This window comes from Anser brachyrhynchus (assembly GCF_964034855.1).
Source record: "Anser brachyrhynchus genome assembly, chromosome: 25".
Classification (NCBI taxonomy): Eukaryota; Metazoa; Chordata; class Aves; order Anseriformes; family Anatidae; genus Anser; species Anser brachyrhynchus.
The window spans coordinates 5,879,977-5,897,821 of record NC_137718.1 but is presented as its reverse complement, the minus strand read 5'-3'; the positions used below and the strand labels follow the sequence as shown (position 1 = coordinate 5,897,821).

The 17,845-nt window shown below is 59.5% G+C and overlaps 1 protein-coding gene across 1 annotated transcript; it reads left to right on the top strand.

Annotated features, from left to right (window-relative positions):
- The first annotated feature begins 3,474 nt into the window (after positions 1-3,474).
- ADAMTS15 (ADAM metallopeptidase with thrombospondin type 1 motif 15) lies at positions 3,475-17,082 on the top strand. The gene is made up of 8 exons (XM_080568147.1): positions 3,475-4,562; positions 9,411-9,543; positions 10,355-10,522; positions 10,915-11,198; positions 11,539-11,716; positions 12,324-12,505; positions 13,483-13,658; positions 14,081-17,082. Exons 1-8 carry the CDS (start codon positions 3,666-3,668, stop codon positions 14,859-14,861), a joined length of 2,799 nt encoding a protein of 932 aa, XP_080424273.1. The 5' UTR covers positions 3,475-3,665; the 3' UTR covers positions 14,862-17,082.
- Positions 17,083-17,845: the final 763 nt, after the last annotated feature.

Below are 17,845 nucleotides of genomic sequence, written 5' to 3'. Positions count from 1 at the left end.
TTGGGTGAGAGCCCAGGCCGCCGATCTGCCAACCTTTCAGCCGAAGACAAGTGAACTGCTCGCAACGCCAGCTTTCCCTGGCTACAGCCTTTCCACTCTATCTTTGGCGTGGAGCTCTCGGCCCGTCTATTTTAAACTATTTCTTTTATGAACTGGAACATCCAGGGGATACGTGAGGTTTTTTGCTCGCCTTTTCTTTCTAGCTTCTCACACTTGGCGTTGCGACGATGATGAAAAAGTAATGGAAGAAAATAACTTGTTGGTGCTTGCTGGTGCTCGAGAAGAAGAGAGGAAGGTGGAAAGGAGCGCTCAGACTGCTGAGCAGCTCACACCAGATCAGGGTGGGCTGTGGGTTAGGTCTGGGGGAGGTGGGATTTACCTTAAAGTGGGCTCTAGGCAAAAATCAAGGTAGGAGCCGAATTTCAGGCATTTGCATCTCACGGCCAGTAGCTGTTCTGTGAGGTCAAAAGGCATCTTCCATCTCCATTCCTTCACTACCAGGCGCTCTCTTTAGGACATCTCTATCCAGCCATTTTCCATTAAACCCAGGCAAACATCGAAGGGTGAAAAGCAGCCAGATGCAGCCTGAAATGCCTGGAAAGATTCACAGAGTGAGCCTGAGTTGTTATCTTGGGCAGGCAGCTCCACAGAACCCCAAAGAGCCCCAGCATCCGTACTGCTGCTGGGATGCCCACGCTGTCCTGCTCCTCTGAGCATCAAGAAGCTCCCTGCCCGCTCCTCCCAGCCCAACGCTCTCTGTCCTGGCTGGTTTCTGTAATCTGCCCCTCCGCGTTGGCAGGAGACACAACAGAGATGTTCCCCCTGACCACCCTGGTTAAAGGGATGTGCCTCAGAGATAGCAGCGCCCCGAGCAGACACCACAACCCGGTGGGACCGCTCAGGGGTTTTGTCCGCGTCTTCTCTAGTCGCGGGGACTGGGGAAATCAAGCCATGTCCTTGAGATAAGGGAAAATAAAAAAAGTAATGCCTCCCCTCTTGTCTGGAGTGCTCTGAGACGTGCCAGCTGCCTGTAAAGGATGAGCCCTAGGAGCCATAGGCAGCATGTACTGCATACAGTCGACAGCTTTCTAACTCATCGCAGGCAGAAAAATGAAGGCAGCTCCATTGTGGCTTCACCTTGGCTTGCAAACAAAGCTCTGCCTAGGGGTAGGTGATTTCCCGGTGATCAGAGAGCGAGCAAGGGCAGGGGAGGCTGTGAGAGAGTAGCAGCCTGAGCTGCATCACTTAACTTTGACCCCAAAAACGCTGGTACGGTGTTAACGTCATGGGGCAGAGCTAAAAGCCAGAGTCTCAGGGGATGGAGTGGGTCCCGGCTCAGCAGATCCAAAACACTCACATTTTCTGCCTGCTTTCCCCATCAGGAGGCAGTCAGATGTTCTCCAGGCTGGAGATAAAGCCCTGCCAGTTCGGTTTGACTCATCCTCTCTTGCTGGAGAAGATCTGCCCGGTGCAGCAGCAATTAACCCTGGCTAGATGGCCATGGGGCTGCAGCACCTGGAGCCAAGGTGCTCTCACGGTGCAGACGGGGACATTTCTGCTCCCTTTTCCATCTGCTCCTCACCGGGATCCCTGCAGGGCAGAGACCCCTGAGCTCCTGGCTCCACGTGCCAGGTCTGTGCTGTTTTTTTTCCCCCAGCGCTGAGCACCAGCCCCTGCTGGAGATGGCGAAACCCCTGCTGCCCTCCCGTCGCGTGTGAAGGGAAGGAGAATTTACTGTCCTTAAACACGAGGCCACGAAGAGCAAACAGAGCAGAGGCGGAGACGAGGGGAAACACGCCAGCATCCCCGTCCCACGCAGGAGCCCGGCACGGCTTCAGGAATCAGCTTTGTTCCTGAGATGTCCCCGGGAGCAGTGGGCTCAGCCCAGAGCAGGATGGTGCTGCGAGGGGCACCGCCAGGACCATGTGCCACCGGGGATGCTGCTCCTGTCTCCTGGCCTTCAGGGACAAACTCATCCCGTCGGATGGAGCAGTGCTGAGGGAAGGAAGGCTCCCTCCTGGCACCTGGAGATGCCCCAGATCATGTCCAGGCCTTTTCCCTTTCCACCTCCACCCGCTGTGCTGCCAGTTTTATCTCCTTGGCCCTCTCAGCATCCCCGGACACGTTGCATGTTGGCCAGCAGACAAAATCCCTGATTCACCAAGCACAGCCTGCGGAGTTTTGGGTCACAAGTTCAGCTGCAAGGCACACAACGAAGCACAGCCCGGTGACAAACCACCACGTGGGGAAGCGCTATCACCAAAACGAGCCGGGCTGCAGGCTATAGGCTCTGCATCTTAAGCAGCAGCCTTGGTTTATGCTCCAGACATACACACATTTTCAGGCTGTGCTTACAGCCTTTGCTGAGGCTTGAAATCACATCAAAACCAGTGCATTTGCAAAAGGGCCTTAAAAAAGGGCCTTAATTCAGCATTAAACCAACCCCGCGCGTGGGCTGCGAGGATGTGTGTGACTTGGGTGCCCGATGGCAGCTCGGGAGCACTGCTGAGATGTCTGTGCTTTTCTGGGCACAAAACCAGCCTCAGTGGGAACGAGGGGGGGGAGACCCTCTTGGGCAGCTCCCTGTGCAGTGTGTCCCAGTGTTGGTGTGCCCATCGCCATCAGGAAATCTGGTCCTTGGCTGCAATCACCGAGGCCTCCTCATCTCTCTCCTTTTAGCTCTCCCGCTCCAAAAAATCCTGCCCGTGATGAGATCTTTCTAGCATCAGCAGCCCCAGCATCCTTCCCACCCCCAAATCACGGTGTGTTTGATGGGCACGAGGAAACCCCTCTCTTCCCTTACAGTCCTTGTAGTGCGCCTTGGGGTCTCAGGGGAGTGGACAACTTGGGTCCCAGCACTCACTGAGTGGGTGAGCTCTCCCTCTGGGTGCCCTGGGGATGCGGGGAGGCTGAGCTGCCCCTGACAAGTGGGAATTGCCCCTTTGCCCCCTGGTTGGAGCCCCGGGCAGGGGCTGGGGCAGGGCAGTGAGGGATGCGCTGTGCCCAAAGCTGCTCCCCTGGAGCCCCCTGGTCTGCAGGCACCAGACGTGGAGTTGTGCCGGGCTGGAGGGCGCCTGGAGGGGCGCAGCCCCGGGCTCGGTGCGGGGCTCGGTCTGAAAATCAGGTTAACGGAGCCATCCCCACTACAGTGAGCAGCACACCCCCCGTCCTGCCGAACACAGCCTGTCCCGAGCAGAGCATCCCCCAATTCTCCTCCCAGCCCTCCCCCTCTCCGCACCCCAGCTTTGCTCCCCCTTCCCCCGGGGGGATTTGGGGGGGGGGGTCTCACCCTCCCCCTCCTCCTCGAAGCCGAACCTGCGGGCTGCAGGGCCAGGAGCGGGGCTGGCAGCTCCGGCTTCGCTTTTTATTTATTTTTTTATTTTTTTCTCCCCTCCCCTTCTCCGCTCTCCCGGCCCCGCTCCGCTCCTCCCGGCCCCGGAGTGGCTGCGGCGGGGCCAAGCCGCGCCCCGCTCCCCCCGGGAGAAAAGCCCTATATAAAAGCCCTGCGCCCCACAAGGCAGGTAGCGGCGGGGCAGGCGGCTCGCACTCCGCTCCCTCCGGCCTCCGCCGAGTTTTGGGAAGAGGAGGAGGAGGGAGGGAGGGAGGAGAAGATAGAAGAAGAGGGGGGCTCCTGCTTTCTCCCCCCCCCCATGTGAGCCGGGACGATGCTGCCGCTGCTGCTGCCGCTGCTGCTGGGTGCCCGGGCGTTGGGCGCGCCCCAGGGGGACACGGCGGTGGTCACCCCGCTGCGCCTCGACCCCGACATCAACGGGAGGCCCCACTTCGGGCGAGGCGGCCCCGCCGAGGCCGTGGTCTTCCAGCTGTCGGCTTTCGGGGAGGATTTCTACCTGCACCTCGCCCCCGACGCCCGTTTCATCGCCCCCGCCTTCGCCGCGCAATACCTGGGCACCGCGCCCGGTGCCGCACGCCCCCGTCCCGGCCTCCGCCACTGCTTCTACTCGGGGGATGTCAACGGCGACCACGAGTCCTTCGCCGCCCTCAGCCTCTGCGGGGGGCTCCGGGGGGCTTTCGGCTACCGAGGAGCCGAGTACACCATCAGCCCCCTGCCCGGGGGGGCGGCCGGCGGAGCCCACCGCCTGCAGCGCCGCGGTGCCGGCCTCCCACTCGGGGCCTCCGCCTCGCGTTGTGCCGTGGGCTCCGGCCTCACCCCCGGAGTCCTGCAGGCGTTGGCCAAGTACCGGGGGAGGGCTGGGGGGGCGCCGGGGGGGAGAGCCAAGCGATTCGCCTCCGTGCCCCGTTACGTGGAGACCTTGGTGGTGGCCGACGAGTCCATGGTGAAGTTCCACGGGGACGACCTCCAGCACTACCTGCTGACCCTCATGGCCACGGCCGCCCGCCTCTACAAGCACCCCAGCATCCGCAACCCCATCCAGATCTCCGTCGTCAAGTTCCTCCTCATTGGGCAGGACGACAAGGGGCCCAAAGTCACCGGCAACGCCGCCCTCACCCTCCGCAACTTCTGCGCCTGGCAGAAGAAGTGGAACAAAGTCAGCGACAAGCACCCCGAGTACTGGGACACCGCCATCCTCTTCACCAAGCAGGTGGGTGCGGGTCCCCGGGGAGGGGGGGACGACCCGGCAGGGCTGCCCCCCCTCTCCCCCAGGAGCCCTGCACCCTGCCGCCCCTCACCTCCCACCTCCTCTGCATCCCCTGCACCGTGCGTGTCCCCCCCCCCCCAGCCCCAGAGCCCCTTCCCAAGGAGCCCTCCACCCTCACTGCCTGGCTTGGATGGCAAAGGGGGGGCGGCGGGGAGGGAAGCAGAGGTGTGGAACCTGCTTGAGCCAGCCTGGTTTTGGCCGGCAGCCTGCAGAAAGCCCTGCCGAGGGGTGAGTGAGGCCAGGAGGTGTGCAACGGCAGGTTGTCCCCATGCACAGAAACCTGCCGGTCCCTCCCCGAGGAGGGGAACCCCCCCCCCCCCCAGCATTGGCAGCTAGCTCTGTTAGAAAGCAGCCACCACCCCAAAAAGCAGGGTCTGAGCCCAGAAGAGGAGGAGGAGGGCGGCCAGCCCCAGTTCCCCCCGGCTGGGAAGCGCTCGTGCGTTGCAGCTTGCGGTGGCACCTGCCAAGAAAAAACCTCTCCCCGCTTCCTCTGAGTCATGCGCGAGGTCCTCCCGAGGACCCGCAGCTCTCCTCTGCGCCCCGGCTGCTCCGCGTGGACCCAGCTCAGGGCTAAGGAAAGCACCGGAGAAACAGGCAGTGCTTGCAGCCCCGGGGAGCAGAGGGTCTGGCTGTATCCCTGCTTCTTGCTAGAGGTGTCACCGTGCTGGATCGGCCCCCAGGCTGCTAGTGGGAGGGAAGAAGGATGCGCCCAGGTCGAAGGGGACAGTCCCATTTTCCCCCGATGCAGGTTGCGGCAGCAAAGACAACTTGCGTTTTCTCTTTGCCTTCTCCCTGCCCAGCTGTCTGGATGAGGGACGTTTTGGGAACTCCCCTCAGCAGCAGTGAGGCCATCCCCAAGCTGCTTTCCAGGTCAAGCACTCGAGGGTGGGAAGGATGCTGCTGCCAGTTCGGCTTGGCTGGCCCTCGCAAGCGCTCAGTGCAGGCAGGAGCGATGCTGTGCGGGATGTGAGAGACCTCAATGCCCCATCTCCCTGTCCCCCCACCCCAGGCAGGGTCCGTGTCCTCTGGGCAGGGGTAAATCCTGCTGGAGCAGCTCCTGTCTGTGCCGGGTGGCTGCAAAGGGGAGGAGGAAGCCTGCTGACACCTCTGTGGGCAGGAGCCAGCTCCATCTCTGGTGGAAACCCGGTGAGGTCGCCAGAGCTGCACGTGGGACAAAGTTGTGCCCGGGGATCTGCAAGCCACGCCGTCCTGCAGCGCGCAGCATGGCTGGGCTGCATTTTTTACACATTGCTAAACCGTCCATTCCTGAAATCCCAAGGCAAGCTCAGTGCAAAGGCACACGATCAAGGAGACATCTGCCTTCCTTGAATGCATCCATCTGTGGTCCCCTGACACCCCAGAGCTTATCTCCCTGCCAAAAAGCTGTTACATAAGCCCCCAACTTAAATTTCACTTTGAGCCCGGTTGATCGGCAGTTTCCAGTTGTGTCAACAAGTTGCTGATGGATGGGGCTGGCCTCTCCTGCCCGGCTTTGCTCCCTGATGCCGGTCGTGCTGGACGGAGGATTCGCCTTTGGGGAGCTCGCTCCTGCCCAGCTGGATGGCGTGGATGTGCCAGCAAGCATGGCCACGGGGTCTTCACCTTCCTTCCCGGGCCGGTGCTTGCCGGAGGGGCCCGCAGAGCATCATCCATCCTCCATCTGCCCTCCTGCCTCTTGGAAACAACATCACGCATTGCGAGGAAAGGCTCATCTAAAATTTTCACCCATCCTGAACCTTGACATCCACTGGCTGTGACAGCAAAGGTTTGCTGAACTCCTTTGGCCTCCCATCAAGCCGAAGGGATGTTGCTTCAGAGGACATCTCGCTGTAGCACAGCATCACGAGGGAGTTTGGAAACCCACGCTCTGAACCTCAAGGCTGGGGAGCTCAGATTTTTGGGATTGCTTTGGACACGTGCGGGGTAAACCTCAACAGCCAGGAGAATGCTTGCGGTCTGACCTAGCCTCTGAGTACATGAAATAACATAAAAGCCACAAGGATCCCACTCAGCTGACCTGCAGAAGTTTGCAGGAGGATGAAGAAAAGCCTTTGGGAAGTGTCCACAGATGGAGCTAAGGCTGGCGGGGGAGCCCTGGTGGTGCAGCTCGTGTGCTGCCTGCAGCCCCTTGGCAAGGTGCTGGGGCAAGGGCGGCACAGGGAGCACCCGGCCGGTGGGGACAGGATGGTTGTGGCTGTTGCTCTGTGAGTTGTGTCCGTGCCTGCTTCTGGTTTAATTTCTGGCCATCTGAGCTCCGAGGATGGGTGAGGTGTCGGTGCCTGGGTACCCGGGGTCCTTGCTCGGCCGCAGCATGGGGCTCTCCGCTCGCTTTGCCTCTCCAGGCTGGCTCCGAAATGGACGGAGCCCAAATGTCCGATGTCCATGCATGACAGAATGACAACACAACACCCCCACAGGCTTCATGCTGAGCTTTGCACCCAGGTCCTGGGCTTGAGTGTCCCTGCGGGAGCACCTTGCCTCCTCCCCGTGCTTGTGCTGGCAGCAGCAGGGGAGAGTGGAGCTGGTGAGAGCACCGTGTAAAGAGAGCGCTGGTCCTTTGCATGCTGCTTTCCCACCTTAAACCCCTTGCATTTCCCTCTCCTTCCCTCCGTAGCTCCAGTCCCTCTCCCTGTCCTGGGCATCACCCCATGAACTCCTTCCCAGCCTCTCCTCCCGTTCCTCCAGCTCCTCTTGGCACCACCACTCACGTTACCTCTTGCGCTGCCCTTCCTCAGCAGGCTGCACCCCTGGCAAGGCTGCAGGAGGTGGTTTCGGGGGCTCAGGACCCCCTCATTAGAGCCCTGAGCTGCTGCCCATGGGGCTGTGGTTGGGGTCTGAGCCCAGGCCACAGGGGTGATGGAAAACCCCATTAAGAGCTGCTCGTTAATGCGGCCCTGCAGCCAGCAGGCGAGGTTGGGAGCAAGAAGTGGGTCAGTGTGTCAGTGCAGGTGTTGGGCCAGGAGCCAAAAGCTCTCTGCGCCAGCGAGGAAATGGGAACTCTTAAAAGAGCAACGAGCAGGGAGGGTGGCTGCCTGCTCCCAGCATCCCCAGGACACCCCCAAACCCACCACTGCCCCCAAACCCACAGCGCCGGCACCGCTGCACCCCTCTAAGCCCCAGGTGTAGCTCAGCATGGCGATGGCTCGTTTTTGTGGTGTTTTGGGGCAGCCGGGCTTCCTGGCCCCACTCGGTCACCTTGTGCTTGCTGGGGGTGTGGGGATGCCCCATGCTGGCTCCTGCCATGGGATGTTGTGTGCGGGACAGGGCCTGGGATGCAATGGGATCCCAGATGATGATTAAGCCTGCTGCAAAGCGGAGTCAAAGCTGGTTATAAGATAGGGTTTTCCTGCTCTGCATCCTCCTGGAGCTCAGCCTGGTGAGGCACTGGCCCCCAAACCAACTTGCGGTGCTGCAGGAGCAAGGGCACCGCACCGCATCCACCCCACACCTCTCTGGAGAGCATGGTCTTGTCCATGCCCGGTAGCCCTGCACCTCCCTCTAAAGCCACCTCGGCCCTGGCCGGAGCTCTCCGAAGCTGTCGGGTCTGTTATTTACCGGTAGCTCAACCTGCCTGCGCGGGAATGCCTTCGGTTTGGAAACCTCGCTGGAAATGTTGGCAGGGCCACTCGTGCGAGATTTGTAGCAAACCAGGCACTTTGGCTGGCCAGGAGCTGAGCATGAATCACTCTTATTTATAGCATGGGAGCGCCCAGCAAGTCCCTTAGGTTTCCTTTTCTTGTGGAAAGCTGCTGCAGCTCCCTGCCCCGTGCATGGCTGCCCCTGCAGCTCTGGGCTCTGTGGGATGGGGACGATGCTCCAGCCCTGTAAAAAAAAAAAAACATTGGGGAAGCTGCAGGGAGCCCATCACCCAGCCACACTCCCGCAGGTTGTGATGCTCAAAGGTGGTGATTGCAAATTGGGAAGAAAATGCGGCATTGCCCAGCCAGGAGAAGCACGGTGGTGGCTGAGAGCAGGATTTGGCTGAGCCCAGGATGGGCAGTGCTGCCAGCGGTGCTGGCGTGATGGCCCTTGGAGAGGAGCGGAGGGGTGGGGGCATCTGAGGACAAGCTGCTGGGCTTCTTCAAACAGCAGCTTTGGATTCGTGCTGGCACCTTTGGGTGCTGGAGAAGGGCAGGTGTGCCGGTACGTGTGTATCGAAGGTCGGGATCCCCCTGCTGTGACAAGTTCCTCCACGAGCAGATGCCAGGTTCTGGAGCAGATACCTGACCCCAGCAGCTCTGCAGCCACCCTGCTGCCCTGTCCAAGCACCTTTCTGTCCCCTGTCCTGGTGGCATCTACCTGGGGTCCCCGAGTTTGGGCTGGCTTCAGCTGGGCTTGGTTCCTCCTGGAGAGACGGCTGCAAAAGGTCTTGGGGACACCGGAGCATTTCCCCTAGCCGTGGTGACCTCTGGGCCCGCTCCAGGAGCTTCTTGTTCCTAGGAAGGAGCAGAGAATGTGTCAGCTGTGAGTCAAGACCAGGTCTTTCCACCGACCCGCCTGGGTCGGGACCTTGAGCTTGCTGAAGGATGGAGCCAGGCTGGCTGCTCTGTGCCAAAACTGGCTCCACCTTGGCTGGAGGGGCCGCTGGTGTGGGAATTGCTGTCGCTGAAGGCATGGAAGGATGCTAGGTATAAAAAAAGCATCCCCAGTAGCAGGGCTGCATGGTCCCATCCCCTGGGGCCGATGCCTCCCCAGCAGCCTGCGGTCAGCTCCTGTTGGGATGCGGGGGAATTGGTGGGGACAGGGCCATGTGCCAGCCCCTGGCTAACCCCTTCTCTCCGTGCCCTGCAGGACCTGTGCGGTGCCACCACCTGCGACACGCTGGGCATGGCCGACGTGGGCACCATGTGCGACCCCAAGCGCAGCTGCTCCGTCATCGAGGACGACGGGCTGCCCTCGGCTTTCACCACAGCCCACGAGCTGGGTAAGGCATGGTTTCGGGGGCTCTGTGTAGGCTGGGGTCCCCGGGTCCTGGAGCGTGGAGGGGGAAACCGAGGCACGGGCACCACACCACCACGGTGCAGCGCATGGCAAGCCCTGCATTTCTGGAGGAAAAAAACCACGTGTGGTCTTGCTGCTGTGCTCACATTAGTGGTCCTTCCCAGCCTCGTGGCTTCTGCATCACCAAATCCCATCCTCCCGCCCGGCTCTGGAATCGGGAGGGGTGGAGCGACACTGGCAAGGTTCAGAATAGCCCTGGTCCAGCCTCCGGAAGGCCAGACAATGACAGGCATCCGGAGCAGGGAAACTCCACCTCAGGCTGGGTAGGAAAGAGTGGCTGAGAAAGTGAAAGGCTTTGCTGTTGTGGTTGCTTGGTTTCCAGGATCTGGGAATCCTGAAATAACAGGCGGATGCTGGGGGTTGCTGAGGGCACACCTACATCCGGAGACACGAGCTCTGCTGCCTCCTTTTCTCTGAAATTGCCTTTGTCCTTCTTGCAACTGATGGCCATACGGGAAGGAGAGGGGAAGCGTGATGGAAAGGGCGCTGGCTTGGGGATGCTGCTGTCAGGATGACGTGTGCCTGTCCCCACATCCCCATGCAGCCTGAGCCAGGCTGCATGCAATCCCCATCCATCCCCAGACATCGCCTTCTCCTCTTGGGCTGTCCTTTTGCCATCCTTGCAAGAGTTTTCCCCACTCCATGCCTCAGTTTCCCCCACTGCAAACAAGAGAGGGGGCCCTCCACTGTGTGCTGAGCGGGGTTCCTCATGTCGCCCCCTTTCCATCTCCCAGGCCACGTCTTCAACATGCCCCATGACAATGTCAAGGCCTGTGAGGAGGTCTTCGGCCGGCTGAAGACCAACCACATGATGTCCCCCACCCTCATCCAGATCGACCGCGCCAACCCCTGGTCAGCCTGCAGCGCTGCCATCATCACCGACTTCCTCGACAGCGGCCACGGTGAGCCCTCCTGCTGCGCCTTCGCCCTCCTGCCCTCGTCCCCATCCTGTCCTGGTCCCTGCCGTGGGGAGCAGGATCTGTCCCAGGGCTGGCGGTGCAGGGTGGCTGTGATGGGGACAGGCTCCTGGGCTGGGCAGCGGCTGTTCTGCAAACAAAATGAGAAGGAAGCGGGGAGTTTGGCAGCATTTCTGCATCAGCCGGGTGTCCCCTTCAGTGACATCTGCTCTGCCAGTGCGGCTCTACCCGGCATCACCAAGAGATGGAGTCACATTTTTTCCCTCTGCCTTTGTTGTTGCTGGATTTCGTATCCGCAATGAGCGGGCTGAGACGTGGCTGAGCCCACGAGGCTCCCCACGAGGACCCGATCGATCTTCCCCTCCCTGCTCCCGCAGGAGACTGCTTGCTGGACCAGCCCTCCAAACCCATCCCGCTGCCCGAGGACCTGCCGGGGACGAGCTACAGCCTGAACCAGCAGTGCGAGCTGGCCTTCGGCGTGGGCTCCAAGCCCTGCCCGTACATGCAGTACTGCGCCAAGCTCTGGTGCACGGGCAAGGCGCGCGGGCAGATCGTCTGCCAGACCCGCCACTTCCCCTGGGCCGACGGCACCGGCTGCGGTGAGGGACACTTCTGCCTCAAGGGCGCCTGCGTTGAGAGGCACAACGTCAGCAAGTACAGGGTGAGTGCCTGAAAGCGCCCTGCAGGATCACCCCTGGATGCTTTTGCATGGGTACTGGCTGGGCGGTCCCCACTGGGGACCCTGCATGGGGACACTGATGTGAAAGGAAGACGAGGGAGAGCAGGGATGCATGGTGCAAGCAGTCACCGACTCTTTTTCAAGGCTGGATGTGGCTGTGCTCCTCTCCCCAGCCCTATGGAAGACTGGGGACCTGCAAAGCTGCAGGTCTCCCTTGTAGAGGCAGCTAGCAAAGGGATGGCTTTGAGCCCGGAGAGCCCCTGTTTGGGATGGAGCCACCAGGGAAGGGGACGGCGGGTCTCACCGTGCCATGTCCCACCAGGTGGACGGCGGCTGGGCCAAGTGGGCGCCCTACGGGCAGTGCTCGCGGACGTGCGGCGGCGGCGTGCAGCTGGCCAAGCGCGAGTGCACCAACCCGGTGCCTGCCAACGGCGGCTCCTACTGCGAGGGCGTCCGCGTCAAGTACCGCTCCTGCAACCTGGACCCCTGCTCCACGGCAGGTAAGGGAATGAGATGCAAATCCTGCTGAAATAGACGGCCTGAGCTCAGCTTGCTCATGGCTGTCATCATTAATGCATGCTCCTGCACTGAGCCGAGAGGAAAACCCAGCTTTTTGCATGTGTTGGTTGTTGAGCCAGGCAAGTTCATCAGAGCTGTGAATCCTCTGCTCAACCCCTCCCAGGTGCAGAGGTGCTGCTCACATCTCTGGAGCAGCCGAATTTCAGCAGAGCTGAGCCTTGAGCGTGCCAAAAACCCAAACTCGCCGCAGCTCTCTGGGTGGGGAGGGAGGAGAGCCAGTCTCCAAATGTCAAATTATTCATCTGTTTCAAAGCGCTTAGAAACGTGGTGGGAACATGCCCCCAGATACGCCCCCTGTAAATGTCAGAGGTGACCTTGACATTTGCAGTGCCCCGGTGTCCCTGGGTCACTGTGCTGTGTGAGGAGCAGAATGTCCTGGGCTCAACATGCTGAGGCTGCTGGTGCCAACCTTGGGCACCACGGGGTGTGTGTGGCCACCGCGGCGTGCACCACCCACAGCAACCCAGTAAAACACACACTGAGGGACTGGTCTGTGCCCCCACCCAATGCACTCCCCATTTCTTCCAGTGCCAGGGAAGAGTTTCCGAGAGGAGCAGTGTGAGGCTTTCAATGGCTACAGCCACAGCACCAACCGCCTGACCGCCTCCGTCTCCTGGGTCCCCAAGTACTCCGGCGTCTCACCTCGGGACAAGTGCAAGCTCATCTGTCGGGCAAATGGCACAGGCTACTTCTACGTGCTGGCACCCAAGGTTGGTGAGGGCTGGGGGGCATGAACGAATTGTCCGTGTCTGGTGGGCTGCTGGGTTTGTGTGAAATTATAAAGGAGGGGAATCCACCAGGACGGGATGAATCTGTGTGGATGCATCCGCTTATTTACTGCATTTGGTCCACAAAGGGTCTTCCTCCGGGTTTGTGAGGCAGCCTATAGGGTATGCTTGTAGTTCTGATGAGAGGCTGGAGTAGCAGATGAGTCCAGAGGAGAGCTACAAAGGACCACAAAGATGCTCAGAGGGCTGGAGCACCTCTCCTCTGAAGAAAGGCTGAGAGAGCTGGGGATGCTCAGCCTGGAGAAGAGGCGGCTTTGGGGAGACCTCATTGCACACTTTCAGTACTTAAAGGGGTCTTATAAAAGAGATGAAGAAGGGCTCTTTACTCGGGTAGATAATGATAGGACAAGGGAGAATGGTCTTGAACTAAAAGAGGATAGATTTAGACTAGACATTAAGAGGAAATTCTTCCCTGTAAGGGTGGTGAGGCACTGGCACAGGTTGCCCAGAGAAACTGGGGATGCCCCATCTCTGGAGGCGCTCAAGGCCAGGCTGGATGAGACCTTGAGCAGCCTGATCTAGTGGGTGTCATCCCTGCCTATGGCAGGGGGTTTGAAATTAGATGGTCTTTAAGGTCCCTTCCAACCTGAGACATTCAGTGATAATTATTGTGCTGGGGAAGTGATTCACCTGCCGGGCTGGGCTGTGCAGGCTAGTGCTGGCCGTCTTCCTAACGCAACCCCTTACATTCACACCGATGCAAAAAAAATGATGTAGATATGGCAGAAAGGGGAAGTGATGCTGTATGGCTTCTGTCAGAGCCAGAAGAGCTCAGTTGCAAAGCAGAACATGAACAAAGTGAAACACTGTGCCTGCCAGCACCCCCTCAGGCCTGGCTGGAGTGGGGCTGGCATCAGCAGGGCGATGCAGGGCCACAGCAGCTTGTCTCTCCTCCGCAGGTTGTGGACGGCACCCCTTGCTCTCCAGACTCCACCTCGGTCTGCGTCCAGGGCAAATGCATCAAAGCGGGCTGCGACGGGAAGCTGGGCTCTAAGAAGAAATTCGACAAATGCAGCGTGTGTGGGGGAGACAACAAGAGCTGCAAGAAGGTCTCAGGCTTGTTCACCAAACCCATGTAAGCACTGGGTGGCTACACGCGCCTCCCTCTCTCCCAGCTCTGCTTTTTGGGGTGTACAGGGGAAGGCCGTGGGGCTGGTGAGGAGCAACCTCCAGGTGCCAATGAATGCCCCTGTGTGGAGAGCTGAGCTGTGAGGACACATTTAATGTGGTAATGGCTTCTGCTGGTGGAGCCACCTCTGGATCCTCCATGGTGTTGAGCTGGAGGAGCTGAAACCTCTTCCCATATCTGGGTGACCTCAGCCTAAACGAAACTTGGCGTGAGGAAAGTGATCTCCATGGGATGGAGGAGATAATCCCAGGGGTGGGAAGATCTCGGGGCTGAGGCCAAGTGGCAGCGGGTGGGAGCAGGGGACACCCAGCAGGGGACACCCCTCCAGCTCCCAGCCTGACGCCCCCCTGCCTGCTCCTCCCTTCCAGGCACGGCTACAACTTCGTGGTGGTGATCCCCGCGGGCGCCTCCAACATCGACATCAGGCAGCGGGGCTACAAGGGGCTGATCAGTGACGACAACTACCTGGCGCTGAAGAACGGGCAGGGCAAGTACCTGCTGAACGGCCACTTCATCGTCTCGGCCGTGGAGAGGGACCTGATGGTGAAGGGCAGCGTGCTGCGCTACAGCGGCACCGGCACCGCCGTCGAGAGCCTCCAAGCCTTCAAACCCATCCAGGAGCCCCTGACTTTGGAGGTGCTCTCCGTGGGGAAGATGACCCCTCCCCGGGTGCGCTACTCCTTCTACCTCCCCAAGGAGAGCAAGGAGGACAAGTCCTCCTACAAGAAGGAGGGCAAGACCCCGCCGGACATCAACAACAGCGTCCTCAGCCTGTCCAACCGCTTGGACGGGGGCAGGCCGACCTACAAGTGGCCCTCCTACAAGTGGGCGGCGGGCGGCTGGGAGGCTTGCTCCGTCACCTGCGGCAGCGGGCTGCAGAAGCGAGCGGTGGCTTGCCGCGACTCCTACGGCCACCCGGCCTCCGAGTGCGAGGCCGCACAGAGGCCGGCTGAGGTCCGGCCCTGCGGGGAGCCCTGCCCGGTGTGGGAAGCGGGACCCTGGGCCCCCTGCTCCAAGAGCTGTGGTCGAGGCTTCAAGAGGAGGATGCTGAAGTGCACGGCCCCGGCCGGGCGCCTCCTGCCCCGGGAGAGCTGTAGTTTTCGGAGGAAGCCGCAGGAGCTGGACTTCTGCACCTTGAGGCCATGCTGAGCGGTGCCGGCAAGGACGGGCATGGTGTCTCTCGGGCTGGCGGGCAAGCAGCAGCCATGGGTTGGGAGAGGGGGAGATGTCCATAGCACATATCAAATGGGGGAAAAAGAAAAAAGGGGAAAAAAAAACAAATGAACAAACATCAGGACCTGGGTGCGGGGAAGAGCGTGCGCCCAGGCCAGAGGGCTTTCACCGAGCAGGTCGCTCGGAGCCGGAGCAGGAACCAACATCTACCTCGACGCCTCCGCACCACACAGGGACCCGCGGCGGAGGCTGGGAGCCGGAGGACGGACGGATGCCACTGCCCAGGAAGGACCTGAGGACACGCGGGGGATGTCCCCTCATTGCACATCCGATGCCTGCCCCGTCTTCCCAGGGCCAAGCCTACCTCCCCCCTTCCCTGTCTCCCCCAGCACTCGTGCTACGTGGGACCAAACGGATTTACTGACACAGTGATGGCAAATTGTTCTGTCCAACCACCGGCGTGGTGGGGTGCTGGTCTCCTAGGGACTGTCACTTTTGGGGCACGCTGGCAATGACTTTGCAATCTGGGCACGCTGCTGCCATGGTCTGGGGAGCCCCAGGAGCATCCCCGTGCCAGGCTGGGAGGCGGTGGCTTCATTTTCATTTTCTCCTCGTGTTTATGACCTGACCAGTGTAGATTTTATGGTGCTTAACTCCGTGCTGTTTTTTAACCTCCTCCCTCTTGTTGTAAACCTTGCGCAGAGGGGACGACGTTGCTTCCAGCAATCCCTCTCCTGAGGCTGAGGTTTTCCTATGGTGCTTTGGGGAGGCTGAGACCAGCTCTCGGCTAACTGGGTGCCCAGAGCACGGCCGGGTGCTCATTTACACCCCGGTACAGGGCAAGGAGTAAAGTACCCATCTGAAGCTCTTCAGGGCTAAAAGGGATCACTGTGGAAGTGAGATTTGAGCTGTAACTCCAGAAAGCAACTGTACTGTAGTGTCAGGGCGCGGTGCCACGGGGCTGGAAGCATCCCTGCACGTCGCTGGTGCTCAACTCCGCTCTGGAGATGGTGCTCGCTGCCGGGCAGGACCGGCACGCCGTGCCCAGGCAACCTGCCCCCTTCCCTCCGAGCCTCGGCTGGGTAATTTTGCTCTGCATTAACCCCCAGAGATGTTCTGAGCTGCAGGAGAGGAAGATGAATTTGGGCCCTGGGCTTTCTAGAACCTCTTGCAGAGCATCCGTGACCAGCTTCACCCCCCAGGGTTTTGTGCAAGGGTTTGTTCTGTACCTCTGAGGGTTACGTAGTGCTCGGAGGCTGCCTTACCTCACACACCGCCCTCCTCACAACAACCCTGTGGCACATCTCCCCCCCCCAGCCTTCTGCTCAGAGCAAACCATCAGGGATCATTTTTACGTCTTGCTTTTCCGCTGACGAAGGAAAAGACTCGCGGGGAGTTAGCTCTGGCTGACAGCAACCCGGAGCCTCAGGGCCGAGCTCTGCTGTTATTGGGATCAGCAGGAGGGGAGCCCAGGGAGGAGCCACAGGTTTTGGGAAGGCAGAAGATGCTTACCTTGCATCTTCTTCAAGCCTACCTTGTGCTCTGTCCCTTGTAGATATAAAGTGGAAGCTCCTCGTGCTCCAAAAGGCGTCCAGCAGCTGTGGGTAGGGTGAGGAAGGTCACAAGAGACAGGACCGTGACAGCGCAAACATTTTCTTGCTGAGACCTTTCCCACCAGCTGAGCACATTTCTCGTGATAATGTTTGTGGACCCACCCTCCCTGGATTTATGTAATGCCTTTTTGAACACAATAGTATTTCTGGTCTCCACAGCTCTTGATAGAGCCAGGAGCAGATGTTGTGGTTGCTTTGCACAGCAGGGACGGGATTTAATGTTCTAGGAAATCCCTTCCAGGTCTACATTCCCATGAACGTATCATCCATTTTCGGACAGTTTTCCTGCATAGCCGAGCCTGCAGCGCTTTTGTCTGGGGACAGAGCTCCGAGGAGCTGCCCTTTTGTGTCTTGCCATCAAACAGATGGTTTCCAAGCCACCGAGAAATCGTCGTCCTTGTCCAAAGGGGGAAGGACGGGGCGGGAGGGGTTTCTTGTGTGCGGTTCTTTTGCCAAGTGTGCAGCAAAAGGACGGAGATGCCTATTGTACTGGCTGCTTTGTGTATACCATGTATACTAAACATCGATCTCTGCTGTTTGTGCATCAATAGCAAACCTGAAATAAAAACGTATTTAAAGATCCACCTGGTTCCTCGGGGGACGTGTTTGTGCACACACCATTCGGGTGGTGTTTGCAGGGCATTTCTTGTCTTATGGCAGTCCCAGCTCATTAATTGAAGGAAGAATTTTGAAGGCCTGGCGGGTTTATTCTGAATATTATGGCAATTTGTCTTGTTTCTGCTGCAGGAATTTTATTGGAAAACAAAACAAAACAAAACAAAACAGCTTGTTGGGTGAGTCCATGCAAGTGTCCGGGCTCGCCCACACCTGGAAGCAATTGCAGCAAAGCTGCAGCACAAGGCTGCTTTGCTTTAGCCTGGAATTGGGATGCTCTTTTGTGAGAACAACAGCCCCATGGAGTTAAATGGATTAATGCAAACTGGAGCTGTGCTCTCACATCCTGGAAATACCGTCCCCATTATTGGCACTCCCCATTCCTCATTTGCTCCTTCATACGTGGGACGAGCCAGCAGCCCCCTTGCACCACCTCCGCCTGGTTCAGGAGCAGAAGCTCAAGGATGCTTGTAAAATGCTTTGAGCAGTTCCCAGCATGGCCTCCGTGAGTCACGGCCCTCCTTTTTACCCCTTGGCCATGGCCAAGGGTGAGATAAGGTGAGATAAGGCCCTTCCTGCTAATGGGACATGTCTGCTGGGGGACGCCTGATGCCACCGCCTCTGGTGCTCCGCGGGGACGCAGCTCTTGCTCTTTCGTTTTCCCCCCAAAAATGCAGTTTTCTATGCAGCTGTGCTGTAACGATTTGACAAATTCAGCGTGCTTTATTGTTT